This window comes from Galeopterus variegatus, unplaced genomic scaffold (assembly GCF_000696425.1).
Source record: "Galeopterus variegatus unplaced genomic scaffold, G_variegatus-3.0.2 Scaffold859, whole genome shotgun sequence".
Classification (NCBI taxonomy): Eukaryota; Metazoa; Chordata; class Mammalia; order Dermoptera; family Cynocephalidae; genus Galeopterus; species Galeopterus variegatus.
Genome location: NW_007726970.1, coordinates 180,501 through 206,183, shown reverse-complemented (window position 1 = coordinate 206,183; position 25,683 = coordinate 180,501). Strand labels below are relative to the sequence as shown.

Here is a 25,683-nt window from a genome sequence, read left to right as displayed (position 1 = left end):
CTCACTGGCTGAGCGAGGCGCGGGAGCAGCACCGAGGGTTGCAGTCCCGTTGCCGGTCCCCGGTCCGGTACGGGGGCGACACTGAGGGTTGCAATCCGTTGCCGGACACGGAAAAAGACAAAAAAAAAAAAATGATATCTATACATGCACACACGTGTGTGTATGTGTCTGGTACATAAAAACGTTTAATAAATAGGATTATCTTAATAAATAGCATTATCTTGACAGGGATCATCTTCTACAAAGACCAATTTGCTCTGTAGAGGAAAACGTGGACATAAGAAAGCTGAGAAGTGAATAAAAAGCTTCATTTGAGATTTGCTAACACTCCTAGGGCAGAGTTTTAGTTGCTTTCTATTATCTCTCTGCTCAAAGTTTCCTGAAAGTCCTGTATCTGCAGTTAGATAAATGAATTATTCATGGCTGGGACTCTTCCACTTTTACTGCAGGTGATGGTAACAGGACTTTTACTTCCCATTCAAGTCATAGTTGAAGGTAGACCTTTTTTTCACATGGGTGCCTTTCTCTGCGAGGCTATGAGCTTCTTTTTTTTTGATGGCTGGACAGTTTCGGGATCTGAACCCCCGCCTTGGTGTTATCAGCGCCATGCTCTAACCAGCTGAGCTAACAGCCAGACGCCTATGATATTCTTAAAGGCAGGAACGAATCTGGTCAAGATTATGTCCCCTAGAATGGCACAGTTCCAGGTACCCTGTTACCTGTCATCTCCTAGTGGGGTCAGGCAGAGTACCCTGGAAACCTCCAACAAAAAGATCCCTGGAAAAGATGGTCAATATGCTGAATTCTGTTTACTGAGGGGGAAAGATCCTTGGACCTCAGGGGTCCTTCTTGCGCTCTTTGTTTCCCAGTACTTCCCAAGCCTTAGCTCATCCTGGGATAATTCATCTCTGCTGGAAAATTTATTAGGGGTTATCTATTAAAAATAGTTAAAGATATATAAGGAAGATCTTCCCTAGTAGATAAAAATAGATAGTATAAAACTTGAAGAAGTTAATGTAATACACAGTATGTAGCATACAATAAATCAGTAGAGGAATAGATAAACAAACAAATGGCTCAGATTGTGCCCTTCGCCCCAGCTACTATGTTTCTATGATAAATGTGGCACTTCAAATCAGTAAAGGAAGAAGAGGTACTTTATTATAAACATTTGGAGAAAGATAAAAGCATATTCTTCTCTGATATCCAAAATAAAATCCAGGTGGATTAAAATTCTTAACATAAAAAAACTATATTGTACTAGAAAAAGTATAGAAGAATAGATTTATAATCTTGACATCAACCTCAGAAAACAAAAGGGAATAGATTGGCATATCTGACTATAAAAAACTTAAAACAATTACACAGTATATATGTAAATATAGATTAAAAAGAGTCAGTAACAGTAATGGTTATCCCCAGTGAGGGTAACATAAAGGACATGTGGGCATATGTTAATTGGGGTATTAGAAAAACATTAAAAAGCTCAATGTTTAGAGAAAACATTTATGTATTTATCTTGTCCATCTATCTGTTCATCCATCTACAGTATACCTATCTACCTAGATCTGAAAAAACAGACTAGAATCTTTAAGCACTATACTATGTTAACATATATAAGCCTTATTTCTTTTATGAGTAGAGATTATTTTTTTCATCTTTGGTAACTTGTTTCTAGAAAGTGCCCTCCCCCACCCTTTTCTCATCTTCTGAAAAGGATTGTAAGAGACTGTTTTCAAAAATTGACTTTTAAAGACCAAGGATTTATTTTAAGCTGAAATATAATGTTGGCTAAAATAGCTCATCTTCAGACTCATTGATATGTTTGACCTGTTACCACAATTACTTTTTTTTTTTTCTGTCTAATGGCATTTCACAAAATTCCTTTTTAATTTGGCTCTGTGCTCATGTTTGCAGCTGAAAGTTATTTCCACCTCCTGTTTAGGGCAGGGGAAAGTCAGTGTTGGAAGGAATGTTAGAACTCATATAATCAAATCCCTCATCCCAAACTTGCATTCTCTCCACAGATCCCCTCTTGATCCATCACTGTGCTTATCCAGCTGCCCAGCCTGTGTGAACGAGGCAAAGAGCAGGGACAAGCAGAGGAACAGTGGGAAGGGGGCTGCGGCAGTCCCTACTCCCTAAAATCTTACTAAGTTTTCTATACCACTCTACCGTACGGAAAAAAAAAAATCTATTAATGAACGTTTGCAAGAAGGCTTTACTTTCTGGATGGGACTTCTGTTCCACCATACGCACTAAGCAATAAACTTACATGGCAGTGTTCGAACATTTATGAGAATGAATCATTCCAAATTATCAGCTCACATTATCATATAAATGATCACTTTTGCTTTCCCTCTCAGTGGTGCTATAATCTCTAATAAAGCAGTTTATACATGGTTTAAGCAAGACTGTGGTGCCCCAGCAAACAAGCATTATATGGCCTTAATAACAAAAATGCAAAATTACTCAGGCAGCTTTTATGAGAGGCCCAAGTCTATGGATAAAGTCTGGGTCAGCCCACCCTACATCTGTAAAGAAAACAAGTCAGATTGAACTGGGAAACAGTGTTATATGAAGCATCCCAGGCTTGGAATATTGAAAGACCCAGATCAGACTGCTGACGATGAAATCTCTTCCCAGCCTCTGCCCCTCTCTTCTTCCCCACGCTAAAACCTCCTCCTACTAGAATTATGGTCTCTAGAAGAGAAAATAAGTGGAAAATAATGATCCTACCTTTGATGCATAGTGGCCATGATATGGACAGTAAAAAAGAAGTTCTGTAGTCTAGTGAAAGAGATGATTAATATAATAGTTTGGACTTAAATGAGGGAGATTGACTCTGTTGAAAAAAAAAAAAAGAAGAAATGACCCTGAGGGGGGAAAACAGACCTTCATAAATTTCATCATGCATCATGTGGGATAAAAGAGCCATTGAAATGAGAGTTTGTACAAGTCTATTATGATGATGCTGTTTTCAACAAGTTCTGCCAAAGCCGTAAAACCACAAGCACTTTTAGAGTTGATAATTGCCTAGAGAGATAATCTACTTTCTGTTCGCTGAAATCTAAATGAAGGAAAGAGGATCCTGTCCAGAGAATTTTAATTTGCCCAAAAGCCTTAATCAGATGATTTTTCTGTTGAGGACCCCTCGCCTAGTCTGTCAAGAAGAGCCCTGCTGCTAAAGCTAAAAATGTTGGCAGACAAACGCTCCTTGTTAGAAGAAAGAACACTGTAGAAAGGTGCACACATAGGATACATAAACAATGGCTATGCCCCAGGTGGTTTCTGTTTGTCTTTAGCGGGTTGGAGGGAGGTTCCTGCAGTCTTTTGCCAGTGAAAAATAACAGGTGTTATGAACAACTTGCTCTTATCAAAAGGGTGAATTTGAATAGATGCTGCTTACTTGGTATGAATACAGCAGAAATTTGACTATTTGGCCCCAAATCAAGAAATAAGGATGACTTTTCGAACAAACTTTGGCTCTTGGAGAGGGAGGGAGGCAGGGAAGGAGAGAGCATGCGGAGACTGGGCAGGATCTCTCCTGTCACACCAGAACAACTATCGCCTGTGGCACAGTCCCCTGAGACGCCTCCCACTGGGCCTCACCAATTTATTTGAGTCTCTAAATGTAAGAATCCTCTATTACTCCAACCTTGGACCAGTTTCTCATTCTTGTCTGGGACTGCTATGGTAGACAGTGGCATGCGCTGGAGCCACCAAACCTGTCTGTTGGCTGGGATGTAAAAGCCACGTCCTGACGCCATAAGCCATCCCTTTGATCGCCTTTTTAAAGCAGAGGTGTTAACCCCGTCAACCGGGACAGTCTCTCGGCTAGGTGCCTTTTGTCTTCCGTACATCTCCTTTGTCAGTTCCCTTAAAGAAGTTGAACACCACAAAACATGACAAAAATAACATATTTTCTGGTTAAATTAGTGAGTTAACCCAGGTTTTTCTGGCTGGGGGCAGATGGTTTAGTCTGGAGCTTTATAGACCCCAGGTTTATGCTTCCCTGGCTATTTATTCATGAGAACAGACAATTAGGGCACTGTGGGGTGCAGTGAACAACCTGCTCTAGGAACTCAAAGGAAGGAGCCACAGACTCTGGCCAGTTCCCTCTTTCCTGTTTTTAGTGTTTCATAGTTTCCTGAGTGCTTTTATGTGCTTTGTTTAATTTGTTCCTCAAAACAGCTCTGTGAAGAGAGTAGGGTAGACATTATTCCTACTCTTAGAAACCAGACGTCTGAGCCTCAGAAAGGCTAAGTAACTTTTTAAGGATTACACAGCTAGTACATTTTAGCTGCAGGAAAGAAATTCATCTTCTGCTTCCAAATTCTATCCTTTGAGGTCATGGCAATGAAAGATCCAATCAAAGGCAAATCGTTATTGTTCTAACATTTTGTAACTCAGTGGTATTTGAAACAGTTCAAATTTCTGAACCAAGTATGACTACAGAATATCATTTCCAACTACTGAATTAAATAATGTTTTTGATAAATTCCCTTCCCAAAAGAGACTAAAACTTGCTATTATTAAGTTCCCTTTTTATATTTCTGTAACTTAATGCTGGTTTAGATGAAAAAGTAAAATTTAGCCAGTGATTAGTATAATCTAATGAAATTGCTTATGTTACTTTGTGAAATGCAAATAGCAAATGGATCATACTTTAAACAGCCAATTATCCTGTGAGTATAATAGCAATTTTTATAATAACATCTTTACTTCTGAAACATGGATTTTAATATGTATCAATAACTCCATGGGAGCCATTTCATCCATCTATTAAATAATGTGTACTTTAAGACTGTTCACTTAAAGTTCTAAACTATAGATTATTCTGAACTCAAATCACATTATTTCTCTTTCCTTTTATAATCAAGTAAACATATAAAAAGTTACTTCATCTTGAAAGAGAGCAAATATCATTGAGTTCTTATTTTGAGCCAGAAATTTTACATACATTATCTCTTTCCATCTTCAATTTTACCATAAGGAGCTGAGTCTCAGAAAAATTAAATAACTTGCTCATGGTCAAGCAACTGTTTAGTGGTAAAAACAATATTCAGTTCCAGGTCTTTTTTTCTACACCATATTGTTTCACAGTGAAATTATTGTTTTATTTTCATAAATGTGCATATAAACAAAATTATATACAAAGTCTTCCTGTTTCTGGAAGGCCTAAGGGAGACATCAACAATGTATATCAAAAAAAGATCATTCTGCAGGGAAAGCTCAATGTAAATTAACTTGTAGAGAGGAATTGATGATGGATGTGGGAAGAGGTTAATCGAAAAAAAGTAACCTATTGAACGATTTCTACAAATATTTGTAAAACTCGATAATCCATTATTTTGTAATTATGTGACCATTCCTAAAATAAATAAATGAAGATATTTGTCATGCTACTTTTCTAATCTTATATGAACTTGGGGTGATGTAGAAAAGGTGGCAAGAGTAGAGAATGTAACCTCTAAATCTGGGACAAACTTCTGACTTAAAAAAAATAATTTTTTTGTGAGATCCAGCTGTGGAAATAGCAATGTACTTAGATTAAATAAATGGTGAAATGAAGAGACTTTGATTTTAAACAGTGTTCCAAACAGGGATGGCATAAATACATGTATATAAAGTTTTTTTCCCCCCAGTGAAATTCAGGCTTGGTAATGTTCTCTCCATGATTATATATCATAAACGCTTTTGGATTACTCACAATTTCCCAAAAGTGGGATTGGTAGATCCCGACCTGGCCTGGGACTCACTGTCTTTCCCTTTATTTTATAGGATGATTACTATATCTCTGTTTATAAATGTTTTTACATCTTTTATTTCATATTGGCTTTTATCCTCTTGATAATCCTGTGGAGTAGGCATCACAGTAGTTATTGTCATTTCTGACTATCACTAGATGGTCTCTTTATGGTCTTGGATTTGTGCTCCTACGTGTTGGAAATTGATTATTCACAGCTCATAATAGCCAGTGTATATATTTTAAACGTGGCATGTTAAGTTTAACCTTGGTTGGGAGGAGGATTGGTATAACTTAGCAGTCTCGGTACATTTTACTTATGGCTATGACGTAACACACTACCACAGAACCCTACTTGTCCTACTCCTCTACTCACAGGGTACCCATTCTTCTGTAATCACCCAGCCAAAGCTACCATCTTATCCCCCTTCCTACTCCCACTCATTCATATTATATATTTTGATATTTTCATAGCACTTATCATCAGCTGAATTTATCTTGCTTTATAATTCCCTTACTTTTACTATTGTCTCCCCCGACTAGAATGAAAGCATTACAAAGATATAGATTAAAAAAAATCTTGTTCACATTGTATCATCCAGTACATAGAGCAACAGGTGATGAATGAACGAACGTACGTGTGAATGAAGGAAAAACACCTAAATTGTCATGCTTCGAATCACATCATCAGAGCTGATTGGGCAATAGTTGGGCAACTGATTCAAGGGCGGCCAATCCTTAAGCTCCATAGGATGTTGACTGACATGGGCTGGTATAATGTGAGCAGATTCCCTCCCTTGGGAATTTGAATCAAGAGCCATAAAGAAAATTGGAGTCATGTGTTGGCTGTTGAAGCAAAAACATACACAGAGGGCAGTCCTAAGGTAGACTCTAAGGTCAGCAGGGGTAAGGACATGTTGAATATGAAAGAGAAATGCTCAAAAAGCAGAGAGAGAAAAAATATGCGGGGGAGAAAAAAAGTTCACTTGGTTCTGTTAGTGGGAGGAGGAGGAGCCCCGTGAGGAGCCAGGCTAAAGTGGTGGAGCCAGAGTGAAGAGGCACTAGCTCTGCATCTGTGTACTCAGCACAGCCTGATCTCCAAACAAATTTCCTCTTCTGGCTCTTCCTCCACAGGAAACTTTGCTGGCTGGCATCTCCTTGTCCGTGGTATGATGTGTGTTTCCTTGGTTCCTGTGCTCTTAGTGGACCTCTGTTCTTACATCTGTAAGATGTAAAAGTGCCTAATTCAACTGCCCTTCTTGATGTCTGATTTAAAGTGCAACATGTTCTGTTCTGTTCTTGGAAAAAAGTCATCTAACATTAGAACAGGATTTTACAATTTACAGCGTTCTGTAAGTGTTATGCCCTTTGCTTCTCACAGCAACGCCCCCCTCTATGAAGTGGTTCCTGATTTTCTCTAGGTGGGAAATTTCTCTCTTTGTACTTGGCTATCACTCCGATCTCTCCTTCAGCGTGCATCACAAGCTTTGCTTGTGGAAATGCATTACTTCTGCTCCCAGACACAAAACATCTAGAAGGTGCCTACTATCATGTCTCATACAACATTGTTGCTAAGTGAAATCTTGTTCAAATACTGAATTGATTTTAAGACTGAATGTGAAACAATTGTACAAACTCTGCATTTGTCTATACTACTGAATTAAACCCTAAATTATAAACTTTTGGAGTTACTATTTAAGATATTTCTTTCCTTAGATATATTTCTATGTATGGTTGTACTTTCATTTTGTGCATAACAGTTACTAGAGAATATTCCATAATACTTGCATAAATTTTTAAATAAATGGAAAAAATCCCTACCTAAGTCAGGTATCCAATGATAAAATTAATTAACAATTCCAGGTTCATTTCTTTTAGTTATACTAAGCCTTTGCTTGGGTTTTTATTCTTTTAAGGCATAAGCTTCCATACTGTCTCAACAAGGTTACTTAGATTTGATGATTGCTTTTCTTCCTGTAAGTGGTGTTCTGAGGACTGAGTATAGGGTGAAAGGGTCATTATCCATAGGATCCACATTTGCCTCAAAAATGCTGGAATTTCACTTTGTTTCATCTTGCTGTTTTATTTTTAAAGATGCAGAAATAAAGGGTATGGGAGCAAACCAGCAACCAAAATGCACAAGATTGCAAGTCTTCCACAAGGGCAGGAGAGACAACACTGAAATTCCACATAAGATTGATAAGTCTCCCTCGTTATTCTCACTAGGTATGAGGTTCTAAGCAATTTTGTTGTTGTATACTGAGGTCACGTGTTTGAGATCCTTGGTAATCTTCCACTAATATTTGTTGGGAGTATGGTATAGGAAGGACCAGACAGTATAGCATTTGATCTTTGAGTGGTTTTGCCCTTGAGGAAAATCAATGATTTTCTGTTTCCTTGGCTGCTCTGTTAAATGGGTATTCTTACATTCATTGGTCAGCCAGTAAGCATTTACTGAGCACCTGCTACATCTTGCTAGGAACATNTTTGCCAGTGAAAAATAACAGGTGTTATGAACAACTTGCTCTTATCAAAAGGGTGAATTTGAATAGATGCTGCTTACTTGGTATGAATACAGCAGAAATTTGACTATTTGGCCCCAAATCAAGAAATAAGGATGACTTTTCGAACAAACTTTGGCTCTTGGAGAGGGAGGGAGGCAGGGAAGGAGAGAGCATGCGGAGACTGGGCAGGATCTCTCCTGTCACACCAGAACAACTATCGCCTGTGGCACAGTCCCCTGAGACGCCTCCCACTGGGCCTCACCAATTTATTTGAGTCTCTAAATGTAAGAATCCTCTATTACTCCAACCTTGGACCAGTTTCTCATTCTTGTCTGGGACTGCTATGGTAGACAGTGGCATGCGCTGGAGCCACCAAACCTGTCTGTTGGCTGCGATGTAAAAGCCACGTCCTGATGCCATAAGCCATCCCTTTGATCGCCTTTTAAAAGCAGAGGTGTTAACCCCGTCAACCGGGACAGTCTCTCGGCTAGGTGCCTTTTGTCTTCCGTACATCTCCTTTGTCAGTTCCCTTAAAGAAGTTGAACACCACAAAACATGACAAAAATAACATATTTTCTGGTTAAATTAGTGAGTTAACCCAGGTTTTTCTGGCTGGGGGCAGATGGTTTAGTCTGGAGCTTTATAGACCCCAGGTTTATGCTTCCCTGGCTATTTATTCATGAGAACAGACAATTAGGGCACTGTGGGGTGCAGTGAACAACCTGCTCTAGGAACTCAAAGGAAGGAGCCACAGACTCTGGCCAGTTCCCTCTTTCCTGTTTTTAGTGTTTCATAGTTTCCTGAGTGCTTTTATGTGCTTTGTTTAATTTGTTCCTCAAAACAGCTCTGTGAAGAGAGTAGGGTAGACATTATTCCTACTCTTAGAAACCAGACGTCTGAGCCTCAGAAAGGCTAAGTAACTTTTTAAGGATTACACAGCTAGTACATTTTAGCTGCAGGAAAGAAATTCATCTTCTGCTTCCAAATTCTATCCTTTGAGGTCATGGCAATGAAAGATCCAATCAAAGGCAAATCGTTATTGTTCTAACATTTTGTAACTCAGTGGTATTTGAAACAGTTCAAATTTCTGAACCAAGTATGACTACAGAATATCATTTCCAACTACTGAATTAAATAATGTTTTTGATAAATTCCCTTCCCAAAAGAGACTAAAACTTGCTATTATTAAGTTCCCTTTTTATATTTCTGTAACTTAATGCTGGTTTAGATGAAAAAGTAAAATTTAGCCAGTGATTAGTATAATCTAATGAAATTGCTTATGTTACTTTGTGAAATGCAAATAGCAAATGGATCATACTTTAAACAGCCAATTATCCTGTGAGTATAATAGCAATTTTTATAATAACATCTTTACTTCTGAAACATGGATTTTAATATGTATCAATAACTCCATGGGAGCCATTTCATCCATCTATTAAATAATGTGTACTTTAAGACTGTTCACTTAAAGTTCTAAACTATAGATTATTCTGAACTCATATCACATTATTTCTCTTTCCTTTTATAATCAAGTAAACATATAAAAAGTTACTTCATCTTGAAAGAGAGCAAATATCATTGAGTTCTTATTTTGAGCCAGAAATTTTACATACATTATCTCTTTCCATCTTCAATTTTACCATAAGGAGCTGAGTCTCAGAAAAATTAAATAACTTGCTCATGGTCAAATCATTGAGTTCTTATTTTGAGCCAGAAATTTTACATACATTATCTCTTTCCATCTTCAATTCTACCATAAGGAGCTGAGTCTCAGAAAAATTAAATAACTTGCTCATGGTCAAGCAACTGTTTAGTGGTAAAAACAATATTCAGTTCCAGGTCTTTTTTTCTACACCATATTGTTTCACAGTGAAATTATTGTTTTATTTTCATAAATGTGCATATAAACAAAATTATATACAAAGTCTTCCTGTTTCTGGAAGGCCTAAGGGAGACATCAACAATGTATATCAAAAAAAGATCATTCTGCAGGGAAAGCTCAATGTAAATTAACTTGTAGAGAGGAATTGATGATGGATGTGGGAAGAGGTTAATCGAAAAAAAGTAACCTATTGAACGATTTCTACAAATATTTGTAAAACTCGATAATCCATTATTTTGTAATTATGTGACCATTCCTAAAATAAATAAATGAAGATATTTGTCATGCTACTTTTCTAATCTTATATGAACTTGGGGTGATGTAGAAAAGGTGGCAAGAGTAGAGAATGTAACCTCTAAATCTGGGACAAACTTCTGACTTAAAAAAAATAATTTTTTTGTGAGATCCAGCTGTGGAAATAGCAATGTACTTAGATTAAATAAATGGTGAAATGAAGAGACTTTGATTTTAAACAGTGTTCCAAACAGGGATGGCATAAATACATGTATATAAAGTTTTTTTCCCCCCAGTGAAATTCAGGCTTGGTAATGTTCTCTCCATGATTATATATCATAAACGCTTTTGGATTACTCACAATTTCCCAAAAGTGGGATTGGTAGATCCCGACCTGGCCTGGGACTCACTGTCTTTCCCTTTATTTTATAGGATGATTACTATATCTCTGTTTATAAATGTTTTTACATCTTTTATTTCATATTGGCTTTTATCCTCTTGATAATCCTGTGGAGTAGGCATCACAGTAGTTATTGTCATTTCTGACTATCACTAGATGGTCTCTTTATGGTCTTGGATTTGTGCTCCTACGTGTTGGAAATTGATTATTCACAGCTCATAATAGCCAGTGTATATATTTTAAACGTGGCATGTTAAGTTTAACCTTGGTTGGGAGGAGGATTGGTATAACTTAGCAGTCTCGGTACATTTTACTTATGGCTATGACGTAACACACTACCACAGAACCCTACTTGTCCTACTCCTCTACTCACAGGGTACCCATTCTTCTGTAATCACCCAGCCAAAGCTACCATCTTATCCCCCTTCCTACTCCCACTCATTCATATTATATATTTTGATATTTTCATAGCACTTATCATCAGCTGAATTTATCTTGCTTTATAATTCCCTTACTTTTACTATTGTCTCCCCCGACTAGAATGAAAGCATTACAAAGATATAGATTAAAAAAAATCTTGTTCACATTGTATCATCCAGTACATAGAGCAACAGGTGATGAATGAACGAACGTACGTGTGAATGAAGGAAAAACACCTAAATTGTCATGCTTCGAATCACATCATCAGAGCTGATTGGGCAATAGTTGGGCAACTGATTCAAGGGCGGCCAATCCTTAAGCTCCATAGGATGTTGACTGACATGGGCTGGTATAATGTGAGCAGATTCCCTCCCTTGGGAATTTGAATCAAGAGCCATAAAGAAAATTGGAGTCATGTGTTGGCTGTTGAAGCAAAAACATACACAGAGGGCAGTCCTAAGGTAGACTCTAAGGTCAGCAGGGGTAAGGACATGTTGAATATGAAAGAGAAATGCTCAAAAAGCAGAGAGAGAAAAAATATGCGGGGGAGAAAAAAAGTTCACTTGGTTCTGTTAGTGGGAGGAGGAGGAGCCCCGTGAGGAGCCAGGCTAAAGTGGTGGAGCCAGAGTGAAGAGGCACTAGCTCTGCATCTGTGTACTCAGCACAGCCTGATCTCCAAACAAATTTCCTCTTCTGGCTCTTCCTCCACAGGAAACTTTGCTGGCTGGCATCTCCTTGTCCGTGGTATGATGTGTGTTTCCTTGGTTCCTGTGCTCTTAGTGGACCTCTGTTCTTACATCTGTAAGATGTAAAAGTGCCTAATTCAACTGCCCTTCTTGATGTCTGATTTAAAGTGCAACATGTTCTGTTCTGTTCTTGGAAAAAAGTCATCTAACATTAGAACAGGATTTTACAATTTACAGCGTTCTGTAAGTGTTATGCCCTTTGCTTCTCACAGCAACGCCCCCCTCTATGAAGTGGTTCCTGATTTTCTCTAGGTGGGAAATTTCTCTCTTTGTACTTGGCTATCACTCCGATCTCTCCTTCAGCGTGCATCACAAGCTTTGCTTGTGGAAATGCATTACTTCTGCTCCCAGACACAAAACATCTAGAAGGTGCCTACTATCATGTCTCATACAACATTGTTGCTAAATGAAATCTTGTTCAAATACTGAATTGATTTTAAGACTGAATGTGAAACAATTGTACAAACTCTGCATTTGTCTATACTACTGAATTAAACCCTAAATTATAAACTTTTGGAGTTACTATTTAAGATATTTCTTTCCTTAGATATATTTCTATGTATGGTTGTACTTTCATTTTGTGCATAACAGTTACTAGAGAATATTCCATAATACTTGCATAAATTTTTAAATAAATGGAAAAAATCCCTACCTAAGTCAGGTATCCAATGATAAAATTAATTAACAATTCCAGGTTCATTTCTTTTAGTTATACTAAGCCTTTGCTTGGGTTTTTATTCTTTTAAGGCATAAGCTTCCATACTGTCTCAACAAGGTTACTTAGATTTGATGATTGCTTTTCTTCCTGTAAGTGGTGTTCTGAGGACTGAGTATAGGGTGAAAGGGTCATTGTCCATAGGATCCACATTTGCCTCAAAAATGCTGGAATTTCACTTTGTTTCATCTTGCTGTTTTATTTTTAAAGATGCAGAAATAAAGGGTATGGGAGCAAACCAGCAACCAAAATGCACAAGATTGCAAGTCTTCCACAAGGGCAGGAGAGACAACACTGAAATTCCACATAAGATTGATAAGTCTCCCTCGTTATTCTCACTAGGTATGAGGTTCTAAGCAATTTTGTTGTTGTATACTGAGGTCACGTGTTTGAGATCCTTGGTAATCTTCCACTAATATTTGTTGGGAGTATGGTATAGGAAGGACCAGACAGTATAGCATTTGATCTTTGAGTGGTTTTGCCCTTGAGAAAAATCAATGATTTTCTGTTTCCTTGGCTACTCTGTTAAATGGGTATTCTTACATTCATTGGTCAGCCAGTAAGCATTTACTGAGCACCTGCTACATCTTGCTAGGAACAAGTATGGTATAGGAAGGACCAGACAGTATAGCATTTGATCTTTGAGTGGTTTTGCCCTTGAGGAAAATCAATGATTTTCTGTTTCCTTGGCTGCTCTGTTAAATGGGTATTCTTACATTCATTGGTCAGCCAGTAAGCATTTACTGAGCACCTGCTACATCTTGCTAGGAACAGGGCAATAAGATAAAACATGAAAGGAGACATACAAACAAGCAAAATCCTGTGGCAGGTGCCAAGGTAGAACTTCAGAGTTAACTCTAATCATGATACGCACAAAGGAGAGAACCATCAACCCTGCTTTGTGAAGGAGTGGGAAGGTTTTACAAACCTTTAAAAAGGTTTTAAACTCAAAGAGTTTTATGGGCAGAGGCTTAAGCTGGGTTTTGAAGAAAGAGTAGAGTTTTGAGACAGTAAAGACATGAAAGGGCCTTTTAGAAAGAAGAAAGATGATGGGCAAAGACCTGGGATGTAAAATGGTATGAGCTGTATGTGGCAACTGCAGAGTTGTTCAGTTGAGCTGGAAAGAGAAAGGAGAATGTTGGGGAAAGAGTTTCAAGAAAAAGGAAGGAGAAGGTCATGAAAGGCTTGGAAGTTTATCCTAATGAGTTTGTTCTTTATCCTGAGGGCAATAAAGAGCCATTGGAGGGCTTCAGAATGGAACAGCAAGGTCAGAGTCTCACAATGTGAAAGGCAGGAGCAAGGTTGGGATGTGTTGTCAGAGCATTTTAGAACAAAGATCACGAATGAAATATTTTCCTATCAGTTGCTGTTATTATTACTCACACATATAGTGATTTCGAAGCTCAGAAATTAAGAATTATTGGCTAAAACAAGTTTAAGCATGTGGTTAAATATTCCAGAAAGCAAGTGATGCCCACCTGTCAACCTGCCTACCCATTTCTCCACTTCAGCAGTGAGAAAATCAAGTGAAGATGCACTGCAGAATCTATGAACACGTGTGGAAGGACAGGCAGGTGGACTATTTCCCACCTTTGTGGAGTAAATGAGTCTGACATGTGTGTCCACATGTACACAAGGAATAGTGGTACAGAGCAGGGCTTGAGACCCGGTTCTATCACATATTAGTCATATGACTTTGAAGACAGTGATGGATTTCTGTGAGCCTCAGTTTGTTCATCTTTAAAGTGAGGTAACTGATTCTGTCTTAACTACTTGGGTTCTTCAAAAATAAGTGGGAAAATAGAATGAAAAGATGATGTGAATATTACCATGAACTTTTTGAAGTACCCTCATATTTTATAGGGTCACTGTGAGATTTTATTGAAGATAGTGTTTTAAGAAAAACCATGCTTAATTAAATGCATGCTGTCAAAATCAAGGTACCTGTGAGGAGTACCAATAGCGAGAAATATGAAACGTTATATTATTAGAGCACCTTTCTCTAAGTACAAATATGCATTCCAAAAACTATCCTACTCACTCCAGTCTTACCCCTCTCTGATCTGTTCTCCACTCTGTAAATTGCTGTACAGGGTAAGAATTTATTGTTTAGATTTGAAATTTTACCATTCTGAATGTTACACAATGATCATTTTGCCAAGAAAACAGGAAAATTTTCAGGGCTAGCTGCATAGAATATATCTGAAAGAAGGCTAGTTGGTCAGTGCACACTTTTTTTTTTTTTGGTGAGCATAATAGTTTAGTAAAGAGGGAAGATAATTTCAGGTGGAATCATATCACTTGTTCATTTAACTGTCTCAGTTAAACTATAAAACCATATCCATAGGGAAAGGTAGATCTACAAAGATCACCTTACTTACAAATATTTCTTCAACAGTTATTCACCAAATATTTATGTAACACATTATTAGAGGTGCTTGAAAAGATACAATGGCAACATTAGAATTGGAACTTCAAAGCATTTCCAGTGGACTTCAAAGCATTTGCAACTCTGGCAACTTTAGTCATTTTTTACACTCTATTTGCAAAGTAATTACTATGGCAGGATCATATAGAAATGATTAGAGCCCAAGTGAAGAGCAGTGTTGAACTCAAGTCAGTTACCTTTGTTCAGGATTGCACAAAACTAGCTGGGCCATTAGAAGGAACTGAAATGGGTATCTGTAGACTTCACCATGGCAAAAAAAAAAATTGTTGGCATATAAAGGAAATTCAAAGAATTTTCTTTTCTCTTTCTTTTGTTTTAGAATCCCAGGATTTGAAACTACAACTCTGGGACCAAAATTGGTCAGGTTCCTGGCCAGCAGATGGCTCTCTATTAAAAAAAAAAAAAATATATATATATATATATATATATATATATATATAGTGTGTTGTCCAATGTACGGGATTGAGGGGCTCACAGTGGCCTATGTCATCAGGATGACTGAAGTAGTGACACTTGTGACAGGTATTTAGGCGGTGAGAGCCGGAGGCTTTGACGCCATTTCCTCTCTAGTTAGACAAACTGGAATGGAGAGACATATTGGGTGTTTTAAGTGGATCTGCCTTGTCTTCATAATTGAGTTGCAAGCTCATTTGAGGCCTTTCTTGCTTGCATGTCTACACAGGCTTTTCTTCCTGTTCTTATTTCCCATCCATGTTGCAAATTGGTGGTAAAGCTGCATTAGATCCAAACTGACTACAGGCAATTCTTACACATTTCACTGAATACCATACTTTGTCAATTCCTCTCATAACTAATAAACAACGAGCAAAAGAGAAGACTGGTTTTATTTTATAAACATAATTTATATCTCATTCCAATCCACATTATCTAGCATCATCTAGAAAGTAGATGATGTAAGCTATAAGGTGAGCTATGGAAAAGACAACAGAGGAGTAAAATAACTTAGGCATATACATGTGAAGCAACTAAAAAAGTAGAAAGAATAAAATTGTAATGAATTAGAGATTGCATTTAAAGAGAACATAGTACTTCAGTGTTTTAAAAAGTGTATCATTAATTTGTGGAAGAAAACAGAAGCAGCTGTGACATTGTGGGAACAGTACAAAGTGTTTCAATCAGAAGGTGGCCTGACCAGCCTTACAGTCTCAGAAAACCACTTAAAGTCTGAATCTCAGTCTCCCAATCTGCAAAGTGATGAATATATAATATCTGTTTCATAGTTTTGTCGAATTATTACACTCTCTGAGGTGATGCAGGCAAAACTTTTGTGTAAATTGTAAAGTAAGATAAGAAACCTTTGGGTCAAAGCCTCTTTTCTTCTTGCCAGAATCTATGGATTATATTACTTATTCCTCCCTCTTTTTGTAAAAAAGAAAATTGTTGCATCTCATATTTCTCTTGACAGTTATTTTTTTTGGTGAGGATTTTGCTGTTTTAGCTGGTACCTCCTGTTCTTTTTCCACTGATTCTTTGCTCAAGAAGTAAGTGTTCAGGTTTTTCCCTCTTTGCAATAGCTAGTGACAATTATGTGGAAAGAATGGAGAAATAAAAGCCTTTGTTATTATGAGTTATTAACAAAAGAAACTTCTATTTTAACAAGAGCAAAAAGGCATGCTTACTATTGGTCACTGTCCAGAGAGAGCTTGGAAATATTTTAATTATAATGAACTTCTATGGTAATAGTGTTCCTTTTAATGAGATGACTTTCTAGTCTTTTTATCCTGAAATATTTTTGCATTTTGTCCAATTTTATTTTATTATTTCTCAGAATAACTAAAAACCATTTTTGGGGAGAACTTTTTGATTGTAGGATACTGTGAGTAATTAGCTTAGAAATGAAATTTTAGAAAAATGAGGGAGAGGCTGAACTTTCAAGATAGTGATGACTTGAAATATATTGCTTAGAAATGAAATTTTAGAAAAATGAGGGAGAGGCTGAACTTTCAAGATAGTGATGACTTGAAATATATTGGGGACTGCAAATATATTGGGGAATATTGACCACAGACTACTTCATTTTGAGTATGAAAAGAAATATCACCACATGTTCTCACTCATAACTGGCTGCTAGGAAGGAAAGGGTTGGGGAGGGAAGCAGGGAAGAAGGAAGGAATGAAAGAAAGAAAGAAAAGACCACAATAATACGTTGAACTTTCAGAAGGAGAGAACAAATGTAAGGATACTAGAGATGAAGGGGAGGGAGAGAAAGGGTTTGGAAAGCGATAGGTTGGGCAAGGGCATAAAGAAATATCACGATTTATAAGAATGAATATACTACTAATAATAAAAGATTAAAAAAGATATTTGAAATACATAATGGTAAAAAAAAAAAAGAAAAAAAAAAAGAAAGAAAAAGAAATATCAATTATAGTGGAAAGAGCCAGTGCAGACCAGATTAGATATGATAACTAACAAAAGGAAAAACAGATGTGGCTACTTTCCAGGTATCCTGCTTAGTGCCTGGAAGAGGGAAACAATATTATAATGGATACTATAGGAGTTATACTTCAAGATAATAACAACATTTTGTATTTTATCATTAGTCCCTTTATGATGCGAATCAGGAAAAAGGCATGCAGTAAAAAGACAGGAGTTGAAGGAAGCATAGTGCAGAAGCTATTGCTGGAAGCAGTCCTGTATTGTGTCTTAGGATCACTGAATTTTGAGATACAAGTTCTGATGTTTTTAACTGCCTTAGAAGGTCAAAGACAATTAAATCAATACCCTTAAATATCTACAGTTATATAATTCTTTACAGTTTACAAAATTGTTTTGCATAAGTTATCCCTTTCAATTAGGGAGTGCCTACAATGTTCAATGCACCACGTCACAAAGGAAACATGATTTCCTACTCTGAGAATGTTTCAGTCCTGAGGAGGTCTGGGCATGTAAACAACTGACTACAGTATTATGGAGGTGCAAGGAGGGAAAAGAGGCTATGAAAGTCATTTATAGTAGGTTACTATAGGTGACATCTATATTTTGTCTCCTGAATTTTTTTTTATTTTTGGAAATTGCCCCTTTCTCTCACTGTGTGATTCTGATCAGGCTGTCAATCAAAGGGCACTGCTGTCCCTTTCCCTACAGATGTGGTCACATGAACCAAGGTGGTAAATTAGAATGTACTAGCCTTCTAACTTTAATGATTAGTCACTATGATCAGTGCAGGGCCAATCAAATCCAAGGAGGGTCCCCTGGAGTCCCTTTCTACATAATTATTTGGATGTTCGAAGAGAGAATCTCAATGTCCTTCTAAGGGCAAAGTCAATGTAAGTCTGAAGCTGCTGGTGGTTGGTTATCTATTCCTAACACATGAAGAGAAACTTCTGGAAAATGTAGCCAATACAAAAGAAAACAGAGCCAAGAAATGAAGAGAGAATATTTTTGGGCAGCCAGATCTAGCTATGCCAAAGGCCATCAACTCCTGACATTTTTACTTACACAATTGTCCCTCAGTACCTGCAGAGGATTGGTTCCAGGATCCCCCTGGATACCAAAATCCTTGGATACTCAAGTTCCTTATATAAAATGCTGTAGTATTTGCATATAACCTACACACATCCTCCTGTATACTTTAAATTGTCTCTAGATGACTTATAACACCTAATACAATGTAAATGCTATTTAGATAGTTGTTATGCTGTATTGTTTTTTATTTGTAATATTTTTTATTGTTGTATTGTTATTTTTATTGTTTTTTAAAAAATATTTTTGATCTGAGGTTGGTTGAATCCATGGATGCAGAATCCACAGATACAGAGGGCTGACTGAATGAGCCAATATCTTATTTGTTTGAATGTATTTGAATTGTGTTTCTGTCATTTTTTCAGAAGAATTCTGAGTAATACAGAGACTCAATTCTTTTGAACCAACCCCTAGTTCTATCCATCTATTATCTTAAAGATTTCTCTGTATTTTCCCATTAGGATAAAAGCATTTATTAGCTCAATAGGTATTTCTTGAGTGTGTCCCAAGCACTGCAGAGGCACTAGTTTTTCTGTACTTCTTCCCCTTTCCTTTTACCATTCCTTTTAAGAGCTGTGAAATACTTTAACTATTAAGCTGATTGAATATCCCCATCATCATAGTATGAAAGTCATCAGAAGGTTTTCTACTCTTTCAAAGAGGAATTTCTTCCTCTGACATCGTAGGTGTTTAAGATATCACTGGCATTTATAAATGTATTCTGGAGGAATCCACATATTGCCTGTGATTTCAATTAGATAAACAGAAGTGTCATGAAAAAAGCATGGCAGAAATATACTTCCAAGCTAGTGTAGTTACACTCATGGAAGTGTAGCGGCTGTTCCTGTTTTGATAATTATTCAACAGCTTTTAAAGTCTGAGACATTTGTGAACTTGCTTTGACCCAGATAAAGGGGAGAAAAGACATTATTTTTTACTTCTGCCTTTTGTTTACATATCTTCATATCTGTCTGTGTCTGAGTGTATATTATAAACCAAGTCTTTATATTCATGGCAGCGTTGTGTGGAAACTAGGCTTTCTGTATGTTAATTTTCTAGATAGCTGAAAATCACTCCTTTAAAAGACAAAATTGCTTTATAACACTGAACTATTTAAGGGATTTTTAAAGAATGCATTATATATTTCCATGTTTCTTAAGCCAAGGATGGTAATAGTAATACAGTACCTAAGTGGATCCCATGAGGTGGGCCCTGTGTTAGCAATTTGCATTTGACATTTCATTTCTTCTGAGGGAAGAGACACAATCCCCATTTAAGAGAGCAGTAAACAGAGGATCAGAATGGTTAAGTAACTTAGCCAAGATCACAAAACTTCTAGGAGGTAGAGCTAAGATTTGTACTTAGGGATCTGACTCCACAGCTGCTGTTCTTAACACGATATCATCATTAAGAGCATAAAGTGTGTGCTTTGCAAAGAGCAAATGATGCTCTTCCTGTCTACAAATAGTCTAAACTGTTTGTCCTGGTGCAAGTGGCCCTGCGCTGCTCTTTCTTTTGAATTGTCTGCCTTTTATATTTTCTCTGTATTCTTTCCCTTATTGTTAGAATGTTGACTATAACTCTTTGCTATTATGAGTAGGCCTGGCTGTAGCAAATTGCATCCTTCATTTCAGCTGATTGCTCTTCGCTGCTTTAAGCCTAAATAAGTTTGCTAGGATAAGTGATCTCAGGCCCTTTGTGTAGCTGTGTGGAGATAATGATGATGATCATGATGATAATCATGATAATAATCATGATAATAATATAGTAATCATTTACTGAATACCTTCTTTAAGCCACTAGATGTATTTACACACGTGGTCTACTTAATCCTCACTTTCAGACGTTTCTATTGGCTGCTCAGGACTTTCCCTCCTTATTTTCTAGGTCTCAGGTAAATTTCAAACAGTTCATATTGGCTGATAAATAATATCATGCTTAAGTGAGCTCCTTAGACACATATTCACCCACACACATGTATACACCTATATGCACACATGGAAAATCCCATTACTTACATTGACCTTTCTACTTCTGGTCAAATACTGGCAAGGATAAAGATGGGAATGAGAAAACCCAGAATGGTGATATGCCAAGGACACCTTTAATAGAGTCACGATGTGCTAGTTTGGAAATAATTTAACTAGTTCCATTAAATGCCAGAAGATTTGAAGGCATCTTATTAATTCATGTGATTACTCATTATTATGCATGCTCAGTACCTAAAGCTACAAAAGATAGGAAGTTTATCTTTAAATGAATGCTTCTCAATTATACCAACACCAATGTGTTCTGCTGTAATAGTTTCTTTGGAGTCATCAGGTGGTAAATCCGGAAGACATGAGTACAAATTTTAAAGCACAAGGCTGCTTGATAACTTGTGCCAAGTTTGCATTGTAAATGTGTCCTTAGTATAATAATTTTTGTTGCAGTATTCCCACCTGAGCAACATTCATGTGGAGTTTTCTGGATTTTTACATATTTATGTAAATGTAACATTAAGGGTTGAATTTTGATGTTTGTCGGATTTTTAAAAAAATTTACTCAATACTTTTCTCCTCTCTGACTTTGGGTTCAAAACAGAAAACAGAGACAAAGTGATTTTCTAGGAGACAGAATGTATCAGCTATGCAGACGACTTGTTTGTTTTGATTTGGTTTTAGAGAAAGTTTTTAATTGACTTGTGTATCATAATCCATATGAATTTTTTCTTAGCTAAAATTGCCAAGTAGGAGTGTGCGTGTGTGTGTGTGTGTGTCTGTTCAAGTGTAATGTGTGTTTGTATGATGTGGCCTGATATTGCCTATTCAAATGCTAAGACCACTGAACTTTACAGATGTGATTCAAGTTTATATTTAGACCTACATCCACAAGTATCTAATAAAGAATCACATATTAGTGAACTGAATATTTTAAGGATTATTTTCTCTCGCTTTTTACTAAACCAAAAGAAATTTGGACTATGACTATACCTTCAAAGGGTTATAGACTACTATAGGGCTTAGCAAATTAGCCTTAAGTATTTTCACTTGAAAAATTCCATGTATTATTATTTGGATATTTTAGGGGAAATGCACTTAAGGGAAGGAAAAACCTTAAAGGACATCTAGTTCAGACATCTTTGGGTACTTCCGTTTATTCTCTTGTTATCCCTCCTTCCAGTAAGAATCTGCCCTGATTCAAGTAGATAATTCATTATCACTTAGTTAATTTGCTTACCTTCAAAATTCTTGAAACTTTGAACATATTTTTGAGTGTCTTATATTCGTGTTCTACTTCATCCTGGTTACTGTGTTTCAGGATTCTGGACCTCATTAATAATTTTAATTAACAGTGTTATTAAATTTTGTCATATTTCTAAAAATCCAGCTTTTCTTCCTGCCATGTGAGAATGCTGATTTATTAGAATCCTGATTTTCAGCAGGATACTCTCTGAGCAAAGACAGAGGAGACGGTGAAGATTTAAATTTGGAGATATAAACACATTGATAAATAGAGTATTTGGAAGTGGTATTGTCAATGACAGCTATGTGTACCTGACCATATCTGCTGGGGTAAGTTAATTGAATAGTTAGAACTGCTGTAAAGAACCACACTCTTAGAAAAACAAACTGATGTGACACAACACTGTTTTGTACAAATCTTCATGTCGAGGGGCGTGTATTCATTCTTTGGCAGGAGAATGTGTTTATGGTTGCTGCCGTGGCCTCCATCCATGCTTTCATCGATTTTCCTTGGAAAGTTGTTTTTTTCTCTCAGGTAATTCTACTGTGCATTATTTTCTACCCTAGACAGAGGAAACTCATTTCAGGATGGGCGAATTCCCAAACTGTAAACTTAGAAGGAGATTCCAGAGCAAGAACTATGCTGAATCATGACTGCCAGTGGTTGCTTGTATGACTTTGGGTTCATTATGCCTTTCCATCTTTTTTTAATGAAATAGTACATGTTTATTTGAAATAGTCTAACTAATAGAAGAGCAGAGTGTAGAAGGTGGTCGTCATCCTCATTCTGTAGATGTTAGTACTATTAATCACTTGGCACGTATGAGTATTATTCCAAAGCTTTTACTACACCTATACAGAGATGTATGTATACATATATATTTTGTTAATAAAAAGTGGATTTTGCTGTATATACTTTGTAATTTGATTCTTACACTCAAAAATATTTCTGACATCTTTCTAAATGAGATTAATTTCATGTACTTTAATATTTTTATTTCATTCAGCATTTAGATGTATCATGTTATTTTACCAAATAACCTTTAAGTTTTCTCCAACATTTTAATATTACAAATAATGCTGCAATGATGAAAATTGTACATAATATCCTTGCACACTCAAGAAAGTATTTCTGAGGGATAAGTGGCCAGAAATTAAATTGCTAAGGCAATACTTTCACTCTTAAAAATGTCTGATAGATTCTGGTGAATTACTCTCCATACTGTTTTTATCGATTTATAATCCATTAAGTTTATGAGAGCTGGGCACATTTATTAAATTGAGCTCTAGTTTTCTTGTATAAAAAAATGGGGATAAGTTACCTTTTTTCTTAAGGCTAATGTGAGGATTAGATGAGGTAACATGTATAAAGCCCTAGCACTGTGCCTGACCAAAAGCGGGTGCTTGGTAAATCTTCATTCCTGTCTTTTTATTTCTTCAACTGCTCTGCCTGACACAAAGCCACAATGTGCTGCTGTTAGCTGGGTCTAATTTTTTCTATTTTTCCAGCTGGATTAAATGTACTGTTCTCAGCACTCTGATATTTAGACCTACATCAGTACTGAGATTCTTGTTTCAGAGTTAGTTCTGGTCACGATTGTTTTATATTGGTCATTGTCCTTTTAAGACATATGGTACCCATTATAATCATAATCTCATTGTTTTGAAAGTACTTTGCAGATGTCTTCTCATTCTGTGAATGTTGTGACTCTTCATTCTCATGTTTTTGGGGTTTTGAGACATGGATTTCTATTTTGAATAATCCAGCATCAATGTGTCCACATCTACTTCGTCCAACAACAGTCATGTAGTGGCTCTGAGAGATTTGCAGATCCTAAATACTGATGATCTTCATCGCTAAGACCATGCTGTTAACATCTTTGCTGGAGGACTCTGGGGGCACTTTGGTTTTTCCTTTCCAAAGCATCCACACTTTGACTAACACCAGCCATACATTCTAGAATTGTATATACCCTCCCCATATTTTATTTTTCATGGGGACTTAATTCACAACATCAGTTGATTCTCATCTCTAAGATGGGATGAATCTTGTCTGGGAAGTGAGATGTGAGGCAAGAACATTCAGTAAAGGAGAAATGTCTTTCCCTTCAAGTATATGATGCACGTGCAATGCACTGGAGTCCCAGTTTATGAGTTACCTTAGAGAACTATCCAGTCGTGGACTGTGGTAGACACCAAGTCTGGGTAGACTTTCTACCCATCAGAATACTGCCACCTCAGGAATGCCTACCCTTCAATCACTCACCACAGAGACAGGTCATTTAAGCTTCAGACAGCTCTGAACATGAAGTCTATTCCTTTTTATTTAATAGACAATTCTGTAATGCTCACTCTATGCAGACACTGTCCTGGGTACTTTATAAATATTTACTCATTTAATCCTTAATGGCTGCCCCATTTTTTATGGCTCTGCTTCTTAAGGGAAGATAAAACATCTCTAATACCTTCTCTGTTTAACAGCCTTCAAATACTTTAAAAATAGCCACCAAGTCCCCCAGGGTCTACTCTTTTTCAAATTAAAGAATCCCAGTTCATTCAATTGCTCCACATAACAGCAGAATTGTGAGTTATTTCATATCCTAACCATTCTCCTCTGAATGTCCTTTGATTTGTTAATGACTCTTTCAGAGATTCTGGCCCACAGATGTGTTGGCTCCACACAATTTTTTTATTTGTTTTGTTTTAATAAAAGAGAAAGCAAAAGAAATCTGCATGCCTTTCCAAAGGGCATGCCCTCTCCAGCTCCAAGGTTTCATCAGCGCCTATTGTCTGAGTCCTGGCTTCACCCAACTTGGTCCCCTAAGGTGTCTGAGTTTGAGGCCCCTGCTAAAGTGTCATGTCCAGAACTGAACCTAGATGCAGTTTAGCTGGCCATAGCCCAGTCAAGGGGGTCCTTAACGTTATGATGCTATTAATACTGCAAATTCAGATTTGTCTATTGAGATGTGTCTACAGCACATAAGTCAGTTATTCTCCCACACAGCCTCTAAAGCTGGATTTAATCACTTTTACCTTCAGAATAAAGAGTCCACTTGCACCAAAGCATTATTGGAGAGTGTATGGTTTATTGACAGTTTAAAGAACACAGCATTTCCCTCCAGGTTTCTTTTTTGTAGACTTACAGCTCTTGGGTCTTCTCTATCCTCTTACCCCCCTTTCACTGCTAGCGCTTAGCTTTATCGGTTCCTGCTTCCCTTCTCAGAACCCTCTTTTTGTGGATTCTCAATCCCTTCTCCTTAATTATGCAGAACAATTTAGTCCTAGTCCAGCTGTGCCAAACCTGGTGGTCACACCTGTCATCTCCTCAGCCAACAACAGACCCTCCAATTTTCAGGAACTGCTTTCCATGAAAGGCAGCAAGTTGATCATAATAACCAAAATGTATTTTTTTTCCTATCACAATGAAATCACCTGGGTCAAGGCTAGGCAATGTATCCAACCCGTCTCTTTGATCTTACAGAAACTCAGATTCAGAGAGGTCACATTAGTTAACTAAAGTAACATAGCTAATTAATAGAAAGGTAGGCCAGAGGGAGTCTTCTCAGGTCTGTCTATATAAAATTGCACTATACACAATGTTACTAGAAACCATATTTATACAAGAGCTGTCACTAATTGCAAATGTGGTGATAGTATTTTGAATTGGACCTTATCTGCACCAAAGTGGATAACTCAATTACAAGGAAGTTCAATTAAAATTATGACTGTGATGGGAAAGTTATTGAGAATGGCTCAATTCACTCTGTAGATCTTGCCATGTTCCTCATCATGTCTTGGCTGGTCTGGTGTCCTGTCACAGAAAGAGTTTGCCCTTTTTTTTTTTTTTTTTTTTTTTTTTTTTTTTTTTTTTTTT

At 37.0% G+C, this 25,683-nt stretch overlaps 1 protein-coding gene across 2 annotated transcripts in view; it reads right to left on the bottom strand.

Annotated features, from left to right (window-relative positions):
* The window catches only part of KCNMB2 (potassium large conductance calcium-activated channel, subfamily M, beta member 2), a 270,475-nt gene that overhangs the window by 218,419 nt on the left and 26,373 nt on the right, over positions 1-25,683 (bottom strand). The window contains exon 1 of one of the 2 annotated variants that reach the window (XM_008572980.1): positions 2,740-2,791. The exons of the other annotated variant lie outside the window; for it this stretch is intronic. Within the exon in view, the coding sequence (XP_008571202.1) occupies positions 2,740-2,759 (20 nt within the window). The 5' untranslated portion in view covers positions 2,760-2,791. Of the gene's footprint in view, positions 1-2,739; positions 2,792-25,683 lie in introns of those variants that run through there. 2 annotated transcript variants of the gene reach the window in all.